General features: G+C 40.1%; 1 protein-coding gene across 1 annotated transcript in view; it reads left to right on the top strand.

Annotated features, from left to right (window-relative positions):
- LOC117968552 (GTPase IMAP family member 8-like) overlaps positions 1 to 18,534 on the top strand; it is a 424,412-nt gene that overhangs the window by 85,531 nt on the left and 320,347 nt on the right. The window contains exons 2-4 of the mRNA XM_059016271.1: positions 11,809 to 11,859; positions 12,397 to 12,447; positions 14,275 to 14,973. Coding sequence (XP_058872254.1) covers positions 11,809 to 11,859; positions 12,397 to 12,447; positions 14,275 to 14,973 — 801 coding nt within the window. The remainder of the gene's footprint in view (positions 1 to 11,808; positions 11,860 to 12,396; positions 12,448 to 14,274; positions 14,974 to 18,534) is intronic.

The following is an 18,534-nucleotide window of genomic DNA, read 5'->3' as shown; positions in this document are numbered from 1 at the left end:
CACCTGACCAAATACTAAATGTAAGTAACTATGATTAAAGACGTTTGCTCGGCGAATCAAAAGACACTTCTGCTTCCTCGTGCGTTCATTGCGTGTGCATGAAGGGCAGGGGACTGGCTTGTGGGCGGCACTGGTCTGTTTTGTTTAAAAGGCACGGAGGAAGAACTGGAGAGCTACATTGCAACGCAGCATTACTGAAGACAGCAAGCATGGACACGACTACAGGCGAGTACATTTTAACATCGCGAATAAACCCAAACTGTATATTGCGGAAACCATAGCTGGGACATATGGTGGTAGATATTGGGTTTGTTGTTACAGTAATCATGCCTTTAAAAGGAAAATACAAGAAATTGCGTCTTTTCATTAAAGTGCTAGGGTTCAAAGAAGTTGTAATTCTAAAAACCGACAGTCACCTGTTTTATGTATAGGCAACATTAAAGTTGTTCCTATCGATTTAAAATACGCTATGTGGCTAGTTTCTACATGCGTACGATGTCTTATTGGGCAAGTACGACGTTGGGAGCAGAATATACGATAGAAGTAGCGTTTCTAACGTATTACCTGTCGTATTCCACTTACACCAATTTATCTGTCATTTACCTCATTGAACTTTGAGAAACATGGCTGCTCTAATTTGTGCTCTATATTTAAGACATATAAGCTGACCATTACAGCGACCAGAGGGCATCGGAAGATGTGTGCGCAGTATCTTTGACGTGGTTTGTGATCAGGATATTACAGTGAACCGCTTGAAGAGAGAGGATATGTGACAGACGTCTCCAATATTGCAATGACTAAACTGGAGCTCGGTTCAATATTGAGAACTTGTAACTACAAATACGATAGGTCTTTCGATCAGTTATCCCCTGTTTCTATAGTCCAGTCAATACGACTGGTCGGCTTACAAATCGTACCCCATCAAATGCAAATACATGAACCACGCAACACAAGGAATGCATTTGAATGGTCTTGGAAATTAAATTAGTGATTTAGCAGACGCCGATTAACAAATCATTTCTTACACGAGATACAAATAGGTTTAAGTGACCTAACGCCACATTTTAATGTATGCTCTTTATATAATTGTATATATTCCTATGTAATATACACGTTTGGAACTGCATCATAAACACAGCAGTGTGTTCCTAATAGTTATTTAAGTCGAATTTAATATTGAACTACATAATCATATGTTGGAACACATGCGACACATTTATATATATATATATATATATATATATATATATATATATATATATATATATATATATATATATATATATATCTTTATAAACGAGCCTAATTAAGGCAATTGTGTATTGTGTTAGACAAACCAGAAAGGAAAATCAGTAATAACATCTGCAGAAACCGCAACAAAAATAAAAATAAACATTATACTAACAGAGCTCGCTTACAGATACTGCTACAAGATGTACACCTTAAAGACAGTATGTATGTGTATATATATATATATATATATATATATATATATATATATATATATATATATAATATACACAGCCGTATAATGTTTTCCTCAAAGAAGAATAAAAGGACTGAATATTGCACAAAAAACAAATGCTGCTAGCGGACTAACATGGGATGAAACAGCCAGCGGCCCCCTCACCCGCACCCTCGGCAGAAGAGAGGGTCACTGTAATGTCTTAATCAATTTCAGTTTTCAAAGTTGTTTATTTATAGCGCCTTTCATACACCTCAAAGCGCTTTATAGGTCTGAGAAATAAATATGCATATGTACTGTGCCTTTTTATCAATGCCTCGTTCCGAGTATTGGAGCCCATGTTTGAGACGTTCGGTGTAGACTCAGAGGGAGGTCGTATGTGTTACTGCTCCTCTCCTCATTTAATTTAGACAATTTTGTGCAGCTGCTGAAAACTGCCACAAGCTGTGCTTTTGTCTACACCTAGCGGAGAGCCACATTTTCCAACACTTGCCAAGTTTGTCATTAATAGATTGACTTTGCCTAATAGAGGGATTCTCAAACTCGGTCCTAGGACCCCCTGTGTCTTCTGGTTTTCATTCCAACCGAGCTCATTTTAAACGTTGAAAGATGGGGGATGCCAGATAATAGGCTATAGCTGTATACCATAATAATAATAATAATAATAATAATAATACGACGACTAGCAAACTCTTCGTTTCAAAGACTTCCAATAAATAATGACAAACGCACACCAAATGTACACTGTGGAAAAAGAGGAGTGTTGGGTAGTACGTTTTTTTAAAATTTTTTTTAGCCTGCTGGGGAAAATTAAAACGTTATCCATTTTATTATATTTTAAAAAGAGAATAAAAACAGCACGCAAAGATTACGTGTATTCAAATCTCCGTGCCTCCTGCCTCCTAGCTGCGCGTGCACGTGATGTGAAACAAAACAAGGAGGCGTTCCGCAGAGAGCCGAAGGGGGGCGAGGGGTGCAGAAATCCCAGGGGATGCAGGATATTTCAGCACCGGTGTAGTGTTAGAAAGTGGTACACATACCAAAATACGACCCATGTAATGTCAACAAGTGGTATTTTGTCAGATTTTGGTACATGTGCAATCAATTGCGATCTGATGGGTGTTTCGCTAATTTGTGAAGAGGGTACATTTTTAGCTTTCTAATGAGTGCTTTGCATAAGTGGTACGTAAGTGTAACCCTTTCTGGACCAAGCATTTTTCAGTGGGATGCTCCCCCAGGACCTGGCATTTTTTGGCTGTATAAATTAGTTTTTTACAGTAGCGTCTTGGAAATGGTGACCTTTTTTTGAGAACACCTCTGGGGAACATTAAAGTACTTCAGAAACCATAGAAACTTTTCTTTCTTAACTATTTTTTTTAATGTAAAGTATTTATGTATTCTGCTTAGATACACAGATCAAAACATGTTATTCTATGACCCAAAGGACACTACAATACTTGCTGAAAGCTTAGTTGAGAAATACTTGTTTGGGCAAATTACAAGACATTGTTTCACCCGAGTGATTGCAATGACGTAATACGTTTATTCTCAGTGTCTTTAATATTATTATTTATATCTTAGCAGACGCCCTTATCCAGGGCGACTTACAATTGTTTCAAGATATCACATTATTTTTTTTTTACATACAATTACATTATTTTTTACACAGTTACCTATTTATACAGTTGGCTTTTTACTGGAGTAATCCAGGTAAAGTACCTTGCTTAAGGGCACAACAGCAGAGTCCCCCACCTGGGATTGAACCCACAACCCTCCGGTCAAGAGTCCAGGTATAATGAGGATAAACACTGCTGTTTAGGAATGGAGCACTTTTTTACAATACACACATTCCATTTACATACAAACGTTTCACACGTCTGTGGTTTTACAGACGAGGCTGAAGTTGGCTTCTTATTCACCAGCTTCTTATTCGCCAGCTTCTTATTCGCCAGCTTCTGATTCGCTCAGCTTTTAGTGCATAAATGTATTTGTCTATGTTGAAGAAGTAGCCTTGAATTTAACTGGTTAAATCACTTTGGTCCACCGATTTCTCTGCCAGTACCTGACAACAGCCTCCCCCTCTGCAAGCCCCACTTGTATTTAGCCCTGCCCAACGTGTTTTACTGGGGAAGAACAGCGGGTAAATATGCCACATATGCCAATCACTCAGCATTTTATTCACTCTTTATGTATCTATGTTGAATAAGTAGCCTTGCATTTAACGTGTTAAATCACGTTGGGCCGCTGATTTCTCTGCAGGTACCTGTCGAGGGGCACCCCCTCTGTAAGCTACACCTGTATTTAGCCAGGCCCAATGTGGTTTACTAGGGCAAAACAGAGGGCAAACATGACGCATATGCAAATTGCACAGCTTCTTCGCTGGAAAAAAGCCTTGCATTAAAGGGTTAAATCACTTTGTGCCGCCGATTTCTGTACTTATTCAACGTAGATACATAAAGAGCGAATCAGAAGCTGAGCGATTGGCATATGTGGCATATTTACCCACCGTTCTTCCTCAGTAAACCACGTTGGGCAGGGCTAAATACAGGTGTAGCTTGCAGAGGGGTTGCCCCTTGTCAGGTACTGGCAGAGAAATCAGCGGCCCAAAGTGATTTAACCCTTTAAAAGCAAGGTTACTTCTTCAACGTAGACAAATACATTTATGCACTTAAAAGCCTGCGAATAAGAAGCTGGCGAATAAGCGAACTTCAGGCTTGTGTTTTACAGTGTATGAAAAGAAGACAGACGTAGCCATAATACAGTCAAATTTAATGTCACATCTGTTAATGTCACACTCTGCTTATTCTCATCAAATTGAAATGTCCCGGCCCGAATATAATGCATGCTGTGACTTTGATGTTTTGTTTTTAAAATGTATTAATGATCAATGCATTGCTGAGTCTGTTGCGCTCATGTATCAAGTGGTGTCTGGAATGATCCAAATACAATTAAAACAGCGGGTGGAGGCGTGAAATAAATAAATAAATATAACTTCTCTTATACAATTATTTCAATAGCGATTAATACCCTTTGCGGTCCATTTCAATAAAGTAAAAGTAAATCAGCTCATTTTTGCTGTTTAATCTACTATTTTTTAATAATACAATTCACGGGGCGTGAGCTGGGGTGAAGGATGAGGCAGAAGAGGCAGAAAGGAGCAGTTAGTAGGACAGAAAGTGGTCACTGACTGAGGGCGACGATGCCGACACATCCCAGGGGCAGAGGACCCAGCAACAAATAACTAGTTTTCTGCTCACGAGCCAGATAACTCTGTGTGAGCGTGCTTGCACAACACGTAAGACGGATAAAAAGCCGCATCCGATTTTCTTCTTGTTTTTCCTGTTCTTCAGATTATTTTGTACAGGTTGATTCGTTCAAGTAGCACGATGTTATGTGGTTTAAAACATCATATATAATTTACTGTGTGTAAGAAAAACACACAGTTTCGGTTTTGTCACTTGCACTAAACTCTGTTAAACATTTTTTTTTTCAGTCAGCATAACGCTATGCAACACAGTTTGTTTAATTACTGTATGAACATAGCATACAAGTTTTAAATGTTTACAAAACTCGACAATGTTGCTGAATTTGTCATTCAAATTTGTTTAGTTTTAATCAGTTTTGTCTGCTTGTTACTTTTTTCAGCCAACACATTTAAATGACCCTTGTTTAAAACAGTCTTTTAAAATATAACAAACGTTACAATGTAAATGTTGACTCAGTAGCTACCATTAAATGTTTCAACCTCGGTGACTTTCTGTGATGCGCTATTAATTTTAGGCAACTTGCAATAGAAACTTTTTTTTTTTTTTTTTTTTTTTAATAAAATGTCACTTTCGTGACAATCGGTGAATTTTTTGTCATTCATCAATTTCTTGAAAAAGTACCATGAATTTTCCATGGCCCTATGTGTAACTAAATCTCAGCAGTTTCTGACAAGTTTTTCTAACTTGAATGAGGAACTACCGTTCCTCTCAATATATATGTTTACATGAAACTTGTACTTTTTATATAGGTATATAAATGTCAATTGCTGTGGATAAACGCATCAGCCAAATCAATAAATATGACATGTAGTTTTCTAGCTTGCTGTTTATTAATTTATTTATACATTTATAATATAAACATGTATTCATTTCTTTATTTCTAAATGTATTTATTCCTCTATGCATTTGTTTAAATCATTTATTTATTTCTACCAAATAAACTATTCCTTTATTTAATTAAAAGGAGGAACTACAATTTTTCAGAGATTTAGACAAGGAAGCCACATGCCACTCTTGTCTACAATTCCATTCTATGGTATCTACCAAACAAACAGGAAACTAGAAATTTTCAAACAGGAAATAGAACATTTATAGTATCGAGCAGCACCTTCAGGTTTTCAGTGAAAGCTGGTCAGGCTTGGATGTAAGCTTAAAAAATGAACGCATTTCAACAACTGCGCAGGGGCGCAGCGGGCTAAAGTCGTGTGCTCTTTAAGAGTGTCATGATGCAAGTTCAAACCACGGTGTTTATTTTTTTCCTGCGATATGTGCTGTTTTAAAACATAAATCCATTGTTTAATATAAATGGTGTGGATCTCAAACTGCTTGCATTCCCTGGTTTGTTTTGACGTTGACCAACATGTGGAATCATAGGATTGGTAGATGTCCAGTTATTTAGCTTTTCTGTTTGAAAAGGCGCTACACACCCTTAAAAAGTAAACGGAAGAGGAAGGAGAATAACAATTTGACCTTAGTTTGACGACTTATATCTCATTGTGTATAAGAGGTATGTACGTTTTTTTCACATTTGATGTAAGAAAGTTTCAGACTTGATACTGATACAGATGGTAATTCTAAGTGATTTTATTTTTGCCGCTGCAACATGGTGAAAACAGCAAAACTCTTTGAGCTGTATAGAGACTCAGTAGTTTTTCTAACTTGTACGAGGAACTACCGTTCCTCTCAATATGAAATAGTTATTATTCATACCTGATGACTTCAGTTAATGAAATGTTTACCTCCATGATTTACAAAAATGTTGGAAAAAGTTAATTGATTTAAATTATCTGCGAGTTTAAAATATGGTTACATTTTCTTTGCACACAGTACAGTAGCTGCGTTTTATTTCTAAATTGTTAATGATATATAAACTGGAAGCAGACACTCAATTTCTCTAAATTCATGACAAACAATACAAAATGAGAAGTCCACTGCAAAAGGTGCAGAAGTAAGAAAAAAAATGTACAAGACCTAATGTATTTGTGTGACAGGGTGGCTGGGCGGTGAAGTCAGGTCAGAAGCAGGAAGGAAACTGACACCAGTACTGTAGTTTCAAAACAAACGCCGCATGTGCCGTTTTATTTAAATACAAAAATAAAATAAAGGTTTAAACAAAAACACTGTGCTCACAGAGCGAAATAAAAAGGTTAAACAAATATAATCTCTAACACCAACAAATAAAATAATCCAGGTCAGGCTGGGCAAATCGCTTTCACTGTTCCTAGATTTTGCTACATAAAATTTAGTTTCCCTCTCGCTCTCTCCGCTCTCGCTCCTAAAATATGATAGTAAAGACAAAACACTGAAAACAGCATAACGTACCAGATTTGAATGGTCACTTCTGTGATTTCAAAGCGGAAGTTGTTTAAGAATGCGCGAGAAAGCGCAGTGCGCTGAGTCTCCCGATACGCATGCCAGCGTCAGTGCCTCCTGGCGCTGGCGTATAACACCTGTAACATGTTAAACCAGTGCTCGGTGTATAACACCTGTAACATGTTAAACCAGCACTCAGTGTATAACACCTGTAACATGTTAAACCAGTGCTCAGTGTGTAACACCTGTAACATGTTAAACCAGCGCTCAGTGTATAACACCTGTAACATGTTAAACCAGCGCTCAGTGTATAACACCTGTAACATGTTAAACCAGCACTCAGTGTATAACACCTGTAACATGTTAAACCAGCACTCGGTGTATAACACCTGTAACATGTTAAACCAGCGCTCAGTGTATAACACCTGTAACATGTTAAACCAGTGCTCAGTGTGTAACACCTGTAACATGTTAAACCAGCGCTCAGTGAGTAACACCTGTAACATGTTAAACCAGCGCTCAGTGTATAACACCTGTAACATGTTAAACCAGTGCTCAGTGTATAACACCTGTAACATGTTAAACCAGCGCTCAGTGTATAACACCTGTAACATGTTAAACCAGCGCTCGGTGTATAACACCTGTAACATGTTAAACCAGCACTCAGTGTATAACACCTGTAACATGTTAAACCAGTGCTCAGTGTGTAACACCTGTAACATGTTAAACCAGCGCTCAGTGTATAACACCTGTAACATGTTAAACCAGCGCTCGGTGTATAACACCTGTAACATGTTAAACCAGCACTCAGTGTATAACACCTGTAACATGTTAAACCAGTGCTCAGTGTGTAACACCTGTAACATGTTAAACCAGCGCTCAGTGTATAACACCTGTAACATGTTAAACCAGTGCTCAGTGTGTAACACCTGTAACATGTTAAACCAGCGCTCAGTGTATAACACCTGTAACATGTTAAACCAGTGCTCAGTGTGTAACACCTGTAACATGTTAAACCAGTGCTCAGTGTATAACACCTGTAACATGTTAAACCAGTGCTCAGTGTGTAACACCTGTAACATGTTAAACCAGCGCTCAGTGTGTAACACCTGTAACATGTTAAACCAGCGCTCAGTGCCGCACCGCCGCGGACCAGCAGCCAATTGTAAGCTAGCAAGCCAATATAGAAAGTGTCACATGACAATTGTTCGTGTGGTGTTTTAGCTTGCTGAAATCATCTTTATAAACTTTATTTTTATTTTTGATGGCGCACATTGTAAGTGATATTCTGGAAGACGAGACTCCCCTTTCAAAGCGTGTATAAACAATCAATCAGCAGCGACAGTGCCTCCCGGCAGCTTTTGTCGAAATTCTCTTTTTATATTTATTTTCTGTTAACATTAGTTTATAGATAATCTTGTTTGCTTTTAAACCAATTAAATTGTTAAAAAATAAAATAAAAAATGACTATTCTATAGTCCATTCATTTTAATTCCGTACATGGTCTTGTTGTACTAGTGCTCAAATATACACTCCCTTTTTTCTTTCTATATTTACCCCAAACCTCGCTTAATATAATCTTAGGAAATGACATGTTAGCACTGTGCTTGCATCCAGAGCGCGTCTGCCGATGAAAATACAAATACGGCGAAAAACAAAACGGTATTCGGTTCAACAGAGACAGTCATTAACTTAAAAACAAATAAGCGAAATGCTCCGTGTCTGTCTGTGTAGTTTGAAATTTGAATGCGTCGCCCCTGCTTGTTCTGCGACGCTCAGCCAATAGGCAGGGACGGGACATTGAAAAGAATTGTGGGAAATGTCGTTTTAAGACCTTGAAATATACCATTGCTTCTATGCCTGATCCCACATTTCCCACAATTTATTCTGGTAAGCTGTGTACTCTCTAACTCCCCCACACTCCTCGGTCCCTCCTAGTTACTGGGAAAGGTTCCTGTGCCCTTTCATCCAAAGACAGGCATTCTTTATAACTGTAACAAGTTAATAATACTGACATCAGCATAAGACACGTACGTACCTCTCGACTACCGTGTGGTTTGGGGTTTGAGTCCAGCCCAAACAAAGTGGAATGCAAACTGTGCAGGTGGCTCTTGACAAATGGAGGCACGACCAATCTCCAAGCTAAGGGGGGCTGTTTAAATAAAAGCCTTTGTGTCTGTCCCTGTCCAAGGGACAGACACAAAGATAAGAGATACTTGCAGTACAGGGCTGTCAGTCATATCTCTTATGCTGGATCCTGGTGAATGGCCCCGCCCACTCGGGTTACACTGCGTTCTGTAAATGGGGTGTAGGAAGAAATCTCAGACTCGGAAGCTGCTGCAATTTATTTTCCTTCCCTGCAAATAAGCAATTCAGAAGGTTAATTAACAGGGTTCTCACCTGCTTTTATAAGACAGACAAGTGCTACATTTAGCTCTTGTTAGCAGGCATGCGGGTCTGCTTATCGGTCCCTGTGCACTCTGGGAGGACCTTGATTTTGCTTTTGCTTTCTGAGGGGTGTTCTCTTAGCTTTTTAATATAGAGAGGCTGCATAATCGTTTGATATAGTTTAAGACGTGTTTCACTGTTTTAGTGCTCCATCCAGGCAGTTTTGTCTGCCCAGCTTTCACCCACATCCCAGATAAGGTAAATGCTGTTACAACTATTCCACAATGAGATTACAAAAATATATCATGAGTTTAAATTTGAGTTTACAGAAAACTTGTCTTATTCAAAAATATGCTAAATCCACTGTTGGAGGACCTGCCTAGGAGCCGGTCACTTGAATGGAGAAATGGCAGCCCAAACAATTCCTGTAGAGACTGAGCGCTCCAGGCACAGCTACACCATCAGTGCCACCAGCATCTGGTGAACCAGTATCTGAAACTGAGAGCTTATTGAAACGGCAGCTTCCTCTGTAGCTGCAGACATCTGAGATGGAATGTGTTAAGACACAAGTATTTATTTTCTGATACACATTTAATAATATCTGTGTATTTAAGATGGTATCTTGTTTTTTTCAGTTTTTGCACCACTCTGAACAACTAGAACAAAAGTTAATTTAAACAAAGCATAGTGAGCGCTAAGTTCCCTCTTAATAGGAGTAAATAGTATTTAAATTGGATGTTAGATTGTTTGCGAATTAGTTAAGTGAAGTCAAACACATGCAACGAATTATTCCCCAACATTGTTATTTGCAGAAAACATATATTTTGAATTTTGCACTTGTAGGTGCACTTGCATAATTATTCACAACCCCTCCTTAAGAATTGCTGAATTCCGCCATCAAAAATTCGCAACTGCCCTTGCGAAACTCGCAACTCTTCTGAATATCTGGTCCAATGTTGTTCTTGTGTTTTTTTTTATTTATATATATTTTTTTAAGAGCTAACAGAAATTGAGCAAACAGAATTGTAAACTTGGTGTTTTTCCGCAAGGAGAATCCACCCCTAACCAACACGTCATCAGCCAGTGCATAAAGGCTCTGTGTGTTATTCTCGCGTGTCGCTTCTTTTGTTTTGGCTGCTTAGTCAAGCACTGGGAAGCGAAATGGGAGTCGACCGCTTAGAGCCTGGAGGAAGGACTACCCTCAGGCACAGATCCCTGAGGTTTCACCCCCCCCAAAAAAAATATGTGAATCAGGGTTTTTTCCCTAGCTGAGTGATGAGTTGGGTTAGTTATAGAGGCTGCATAATCTTTTGGTATAGTTCTGTGGGGTGAGTGGTTGGGCTGGAGAGGCTGGGTTCTTTCCCCCCAGCGCAGTCATGCTCTGGGGGACAGGCCATGTCTCGGCTTTCATTTTTATAATTTTTTTAAAAATATTTGTGGGGTAGGAGGCAGGCGCCACTGTGATGTGCGTTAATCATTTATTATTATTTTCCATTCATGGTTTGTCGGCCTCGTCTTATTGGGGGGGGGGGGGGCCCATAGCCACTTCCTCTCTGCGGCACTGGGATGCATGGAACTGTTCATGCTTTTCCAATCGGTCTCGCGCAGCCATCGAGCACCCATGGACGAGGCCTCATTGCCAAATTTATCTTTCACAGGCCCTGAGCGCCCATCACAGCCATCGGGCCCGAAGCGCCCATCACAGTTCATTAAATCATCTGTAATTGCAATCATTCATTCATTGCGGATTCTCCGAGCTGAAAAGAATCGGCTGCAGCAGAGATGAAGAGACAGTGGGAAACAAAATCAGAAAAAAGAAATTGTGAATTAATGAAAGTTCAGGAGGGAGTCCATGCAAAGCCTCAATTCTGCTAAGCTGTGTAATCTCTGGGCTCTATTTAGCAAATATGTGCACAGCCGCTATTGCTTGGGCAAAAATGACAGCATTAGCGATCCGCTGCAATAGCGCACAAAAACATGATTTAGAAGTCGGGTCCCATGACAGTTTGTTTGCCCACACGTGCGCCTGATTCTGATGCTCTAACTGTTTGCAGATGTTTTTTGTGATTGCCTTAGGGGTTTGCAAACGTTGCTAAATAGGTTCCATCTATCTCCCTCTCTCCTAGTTTCTGGGAAAAAGGTTCCTGTGTTCTCTTTCATCCAAAGGCAGGCCGTTATATCTGTAATATTTAATTATACTGACATCAGGATAAGACACGTGTCACCACTTAGAGACAGACTACGCCACCTGGTGGAGAAACTGCAGACACCAGGCCCCGTTAAAGTTTGGAGGGAAAGATACTTCCCACAGGTACTGTACAGAGTGTCTTACAGTTATTAACATTTACCATTAACTTCTACTGTTTCTCTTTTCAGGTTCTTTATCTAGTTCCACACCTCATGCATCGAACATGAGAGACAACACAGGTAAGTAATTTTAAATAATTTAGCTACAACAACCCTATCTCCATAAAACTTCTCTAAGACCTCCAATACTTGAGCACTCGTGGCCCCAGCTGTAGGTGCTAAAAGTAATACCTCCCTCCTTGCATCCCCTTCTAAAGCACGAATGATAAAATCTACCTTCTGTCCTTCATCTAACATTTGCAATCTCAATATGGTCCGTAGCTGTGCCTGCCAGTCTCCAAATTTTACTTCACTACCTATCCCCTTTAACTTTGGGATCCATGGAGCTCCCATAAACATGGCCATCACTATGGTTACCGCTTCTGGAGGTGCTACCGCCTGTTGACCCTGCCCTGGTGTGGATTTAACACCTAGATCCTGCCGACTACGTCAAAAAGAGCAATGTCACCACTTAGACAGTCTACGCCACCTGGTGGAGAAACTACGGGCACCAGGTCTCGTTAAAGTTTGGAGGGAAAGATACTTCTGACAGGTACTGTACAGAGTATCTTACAGTTCTTAACATTTATCATTAACCTCTACTGTTTCTCTTTACAGGTTCTTTATCTAGATCCACACCTCAGGCATCAAACATGAGCGTGAACACAGGTAAGTTATTTAAATAAATGATTTTTTAAAATTTAAATAGAGGGGATCAGATTAAAACTAGTATGAAAATTGCATATCAAAAGCACACACAAATAAACAAATCAGATAAAAATAACTGTTTAAAAAAAATTGTCCAAAATAATAAAAAAAAACATATTCCAATCACTGCTTGTGTGCACCAAGTCCTTCAGAATTTGTTGAAATATTTTTTTTTAAAAATCAGATCTTATGCGTTGCTGTCCTCAAAAGAAAAGGAATATCCATAAATACTGCAAGCAGCCCACATTGCACTGTAGGCTGCTTCAGGAATGGTCTCTAAACAGGAGAGCAGCGCTGGTTCTCTGTGATCTGTCTATCAGCTTCCCCAGAGTGTCTGCCTTGATCTCAGTCCACAAGAATTTATAAAAATATTAAAAACAGTCCAAAAACATTTAAACGGCAAAAGATGCAAAAATGTAGAAGAAAAGAAGGGAAGTAATGCAATCTGGCGAGAGACCAGCATTTCAATTCTGAGCGCTCACTCTTCCTATTACTGAGCAGGTTTTCTGATTCAGATTTTCTTCAGCTTTAAACACGTCATCCACATTAAAAAGTTTCCCCTCTCAGTTTTTACCCCGTTCCTTTACTTTACTTTCTTTGTTTCTTACTGCATTATGTTCTCCATCCTTCCTATTTTCTTAAACTACCTTTATATAACCAAACCTATTCCTCATTTTTCATTCAGTCCCGGTGTGTAGTTAACAAAGCAGACAACGTCAGTGAATTTTACACGGGGATCCTTACTAAAGACAAGATCAACCAATTAGTGCTAAGGGACAAATATATGAATAAATAAATAAAAAATTGGTCCAAAGTGGTAGATTGGTAGCAGGTGTATATCAGGTGCAGTGCGGATGCAGTAATTCCAGTAACAAACAGACAACAAAGTACGGGTGAAATGAGGGTTTTAATGATTAGAAATACAAGTGTCTGATGACCAACCAGAAAACAATAATGAGCTGGCAGTACACAGCAATGTGGCAATACACACCAAAAGGGTTGCAGTCCCGCAAACAATAAACATGGTAGAAAACACACACAATTAGACACACACACGATCACAGGTTCAAAGTGAGTGCTCTCAGTGCTTGTGGTGAAATACAATATATTACGTGCTATTGGTGAAAACAAGTGCTGTGGTGATCCGGTTTTGTGCTGGCCCCTGGAATCAGCTCAGGATCTGTGTTTAGCCGTCTAGTGCTATTTAACGAAACAAACAGACAGTTACTAAACAGAAAACACCAACAAAACACTCACAAACTCTTTATTTTATTTTGGGGATATCTCCCAGTACTTCCAGTCTCCTCGTATCTCTGAAACCAAAGCAAAGGAAAAGATTTACAATTCTCCGGCCCATTTTATGCGATCATGGATGAGCCCTTGGTAAATGATTGCAGCTGATTCTATTGCCTGCAGCTGCTACCTCGTTTACCTTCCAGGTCAAGAAGTTCCTGCATCGGAGTCTTGCCATTTTCCATCCTGACTGACCTCCCGACCCAGCGAATGAACTGTCAAGCCAACCTGTCCAAAGCCTTTCCCTTTCGCTACTTAGTGCCCTCACAGGTTGAGAGGGAGATTTACAACCAGAACTCATTATATTTCTGTCACAGCCAGATATTCAGAAGAGATGCAAGTTTTGCAAGAGCACTTGCAGGGATTTTTTTTCTAATTGTTGCCAGGACAAATTGTCACTGGAATGAATTGTTGTACACCCATTATTTGGGCATCTCAATATGTCAATCACACAAGTTATATATTTAATCAGAAACCTCTTTTTTTTTTATTTAGACGTGCATGGAAAGACAGGCAGTTCCCCTGAGTTGAGGATGGTGCTGGTTGGGAAGATTGGAGTTGGGAAAAGTGCCTCAGGAAACACCATCCTGGGCAAAAAGGAGTTTAAATCACAAGCCAGTAACTCCTCGGTTACAAAAGTATGTGAGAAGAGAGAAGGAGAGGTTTCTGGGAGACGTGTTGTTGTGGTCGACACTCCAGCCTTTGGCACAGACCTCTCTCTGGATGAAGTCATTGAAGAAGAATGCATTGCTCTGTCTGCCCCGGGACCCCACGCTATTCTCCTGGTGATTGAGGTGGGCCGATTCACAGGTGAAGACAAGGGAACAGTTGAGACAATCCTGAGGAGATATGGAGATGGAGCTGGGAGATACACGATGGTCCTTTTCACCAACCGGGACAAACTAGGAGAGAAGAAAATTAAGGAGTTCATTCAGGGAGCCAGCAAAGAGCTCCGGGAGCTTGTTGAGAAGTGTGGGTGCCGTTATCATGCCTTCAACAACAAGAACATGAGCGATCACACCCAGGTCACTGAGCTACTGGAAAAGATAGACAGGATGGTGGAAGAGAATGAAGGAAGCTACTACACCAGTGAGATGATCATACAGGTGAAAAAAATGAGGATGAAGAGCAAAGAGCCCATTTCTGAAGAAATGGACGTTGAAGAGCAAGCCAATGATAAGCCGAGTAAGTCTGGTAAGCTGTGTACTCTCTATCCCACCCCCTCGCACCCTCCTACTTACTGGGAAAGGGTTCATGTGCTCTCTTTCATCCAAAGGCATGTTATTTGTTAATACTGACATCTGCAAAAAAAAAAAAAAAACTGTCAGGACATCTCTGTTAAACCAGTGGGGGAAATAACAAAAGCACAACGTTACACTAGGCGACTGCAAAAATGAAATGCGAGTTAAAAGTAGGAACGGGGTGAACAATTCACGTCATTTGTCAGCTCTGTTTGAAATAAAATTAAGGGGACCAGAATTAGGCGCAGGCAAGATAGGAAGGTAAAAACAAAGATTATTTTACTTTTTGCATTTACGTTTTCCAAAATACTTGTTTTATTTCTTTTTAGCAATATGCACCCCTATTAATATAAATAATACTGACATCAGCATAAGACACGTACGCACCTCTCGACTACCGTGTGGTTTCAGTTTGAGTCCAGCCCAAGCAAAGTGGAATGCAAACTGTGCAGGTGGCTCTTGACAAATGGAGGCACGACCAATCTCCAAGCTAAGGAGGGCTGTTTAAATAAAAGCCTTTGTGTCTGTCCCTGTCCAAGGCTAAAGATAGGAGCTACTTGCAGTACAGGGCTGTCAGTCATATCTCTCTTATGCTGGATCCTGGTGAATGGCCCCGCCCACTCGGGTTACACTGCGTTCTGTACATGGTGTGTAGGAAGAAATCTCGGGACTCAGAAGTTGCTGCAATTTATTTTCCTTCCCTGCAAATAAGCAATTCAGAAGGTTATTTAAGAGGGTTCTCACCTGCTTTTATTACAGGACAGACGAGCGCTACATTTAGCTCTTGTTAGCAGGCACGCGGGTCTGCGTATCGGTGCCTGTGCACGCTGGGAGGACCTTGCTTTTGCTTGCTTCCCGAGGGGTGTTCTCTTGGCTTTTTAATATATAAAGGCTGCATAATCTTGTGGTACAGTTAATCATTTATTATTATTTTCCATGCATGGTTTGGCAGCCTCGTCTTATTGGGGGAAGGTGGCCCATAGCCACTTCCTATCTGCGGCACTGGGATGCATGGAACTGTTCATGCTTTTCCAGTCGGCCTTGCACAGGTAGCCTGCTATACAAATGTATTGTGGTTTGTTCTTTTTTCTGCTATGTACTTTTGTATAAAAAGTGCTATATAAATGCAATAAATAAATAAATAAACTCATTGTGCTTCCTGTGAAAAAACGTTACGGGTTTAGATACTAAGGTAGGGCTGTCGTGTTTCGAGATGCCGGTGTAGCCTGCAGGACCGCATACTGTAGTTTGCCAGTACTTCGCCGCACATTTGAGGCCTCGGTGCACGACTGGACCCGCTCCATATAAAGTCCATTTTTAAATATGCTTTGCATATTTTTGGCTTCTGCGTTTTGCTGGAACCTCCGCTGCTGCCCTCACTTCGGCTTGTGTTGTACGTTTTTCTCCCTTTGTCACAAAACGATCCATTTCTCTTTAAATCTGTTTCTCACTGTAAGCGCGCTGCTGATACTGTTTTTAAGTTTACTGGGGTGGGGAGGGGGGAACCACGCATCGTATGTGATGTATCACAGTTGCTAAGGAACATTAGCACGTTAAACAAAAGCTTTTTGCGTTATTTTATTTTAGTTATTTTTAAATACAATAGATTTAAAATATATGATTTTGTATTTTTTTTTTTTTTTTTTTTTTAAATCATCCAACCTCTCAAAAAAAAACCACACAGCTTGCACCTCCCTTGCCACGCCACATATCTTTAGAACCGCTGGTAATGTAATGTTTAATTATACTGACATCAGGATAAGACACGTGTCACCACCTAGAGACAGACTACGCCACCTGGTGGAGAAACTACGGGCACCAGGCCCCGTTAAAGTATGGAGGGAAAGATACTTCCCACAGGTACTGTACAGAGTATCTTACAGTTCTTAACATTTACCATTAACTTCTACCGTTTCTCTTTTCAGGTTCTTTATCTAGATCCACACCTCAGGCTTCAAACATGAGAGACAACACAGGTAAGTCATTTAAATAATTTAGCTACAACAACCCTATCTCCATAAAACTTCTCTACGATCTCCAGCACTCGTGGCCCCAGCTGTAGGTGCTAAAAGTAATACCTCCCTCCTTGCATCCCCTTCTAAAGCACGAATGATAAAATCTACCTTCTGTCCTTCATCTAACATTTGCAATCTCAATATGGTCTGTAGCTGTGCCTGCCAGTCTCCAAATTTTACTTCACTACCTATCCCCTTTAACTTTGGGATCCATGGAGCTCCCATAAACATGGCCATCACTATGGTTACCGCTTCTGGAGGTACTACAGCCTGTTGACCCTGCCCTGGTGTGGATTTAACACCTAGATCCTGCCGACTACGTCAAAAAGAGCAATGTCACCACTTGGAGTCAGACTACGTCACCTGGTGGAGAAACTACGGGCACCAGGTCTCGTTAAAGTATGGAGGGAAAGATACTTCTGACAGGTACTGTACAGAGTATATTACAGTTCTTAACATTTATCATTAACCTCTACTGTTTCTCTTTTCAGGTTCTTTATCTGGAGCCACACCTCAGGCATCAAACACGAGAGACAATGCAGGTAAGCCATTTAAATAATTGATTTTGTAGGGACATTCCAGAAGTGCTGTGTTGTCTTTACACATGCTTGGGTCTCAAGCTGTGTAAAATAAATAATGCAATAAGGTTTTTTAAAATGTTGACTTAGCCATGTATACAACCCAGTCTCACGAGAGAAACGTCAACAGATTAACGTTTTCTGCTTTCTGGGGGAAAAAACGTTTCGTGGGTAACGTTTTCACTTTCAACCACAGTGCTTCACAGCAGCTTTTGTCGAAATTCTCTTTTTATATTTATTTTCTGTAAAAATTAGTTTATGGATAATCTTGTTTGTTACAAAACAATTACTGTTCTATAGTCCATTCATTTTAATTCTATACATGGTCTTTTTGTAGTAGTGCTAAAATACACACTCCCTTTTTTCTTTATATATTTACCAGAAACCTCTGTTAATATAATTTTAGGAAATGACATGTCAGCACTGTGCTTGCATCCAGAGCGCGTCTGCCGATGAAAATACAAATACGGCTAAAAACAAAGCAGTATTCGGTTCAACAGAGAGTCAGTAGCTTAATAACAAATAAGCTAAATCATGCTCCGTGTCTATCCTGTACAGTTTGAAATTTGAATGTGCCGCCTCTGCGACACTCAGCCAATAGGCAGGGACGGGACGTTGAAAAGAATTGTGGGATATGTTGTTTTAAAACCTAGAAATATACTTTTTGCTTCTATGACTCGATCCCACATATCCCACAATTCTTTTCACCTGTAGAATTCTCTGATGCTTCAGCTCACGGACGGATGGCCTGACATTCTCCTGTAGAATCTTCTGATACAGAGCAGAATTCATGGTTCCTTCAATGATGGCAAGGCGTCCAGCTCATGATGCAGGAAAGCATCCCAAAACCATGACACTACCACCACCATGCTTGACTGTTGGTATGAGGTTCTTACTGTGGAATGCAGGGTTTGGTTTTCA

The sequence above is a fragment of the Acipenser ruthenus genome, chromosome 52, assembly GCF_902713425.1.
Source record: "Acipenser ruthenus chromosome 52, fAciRut3.2 maternal haplotype, whole genome shotgun sequence".
NCBI lineage: Eukaryota > Metazoa > Chordata > Actinopteri > Acipenseriformes > Acipenseridae > Acipenser > Acipenser ruthenus.
Note: the sequence above shows the minus strand (reverse complement) of the source record. Positions and strands in the feature narration are given on the sequence as shown.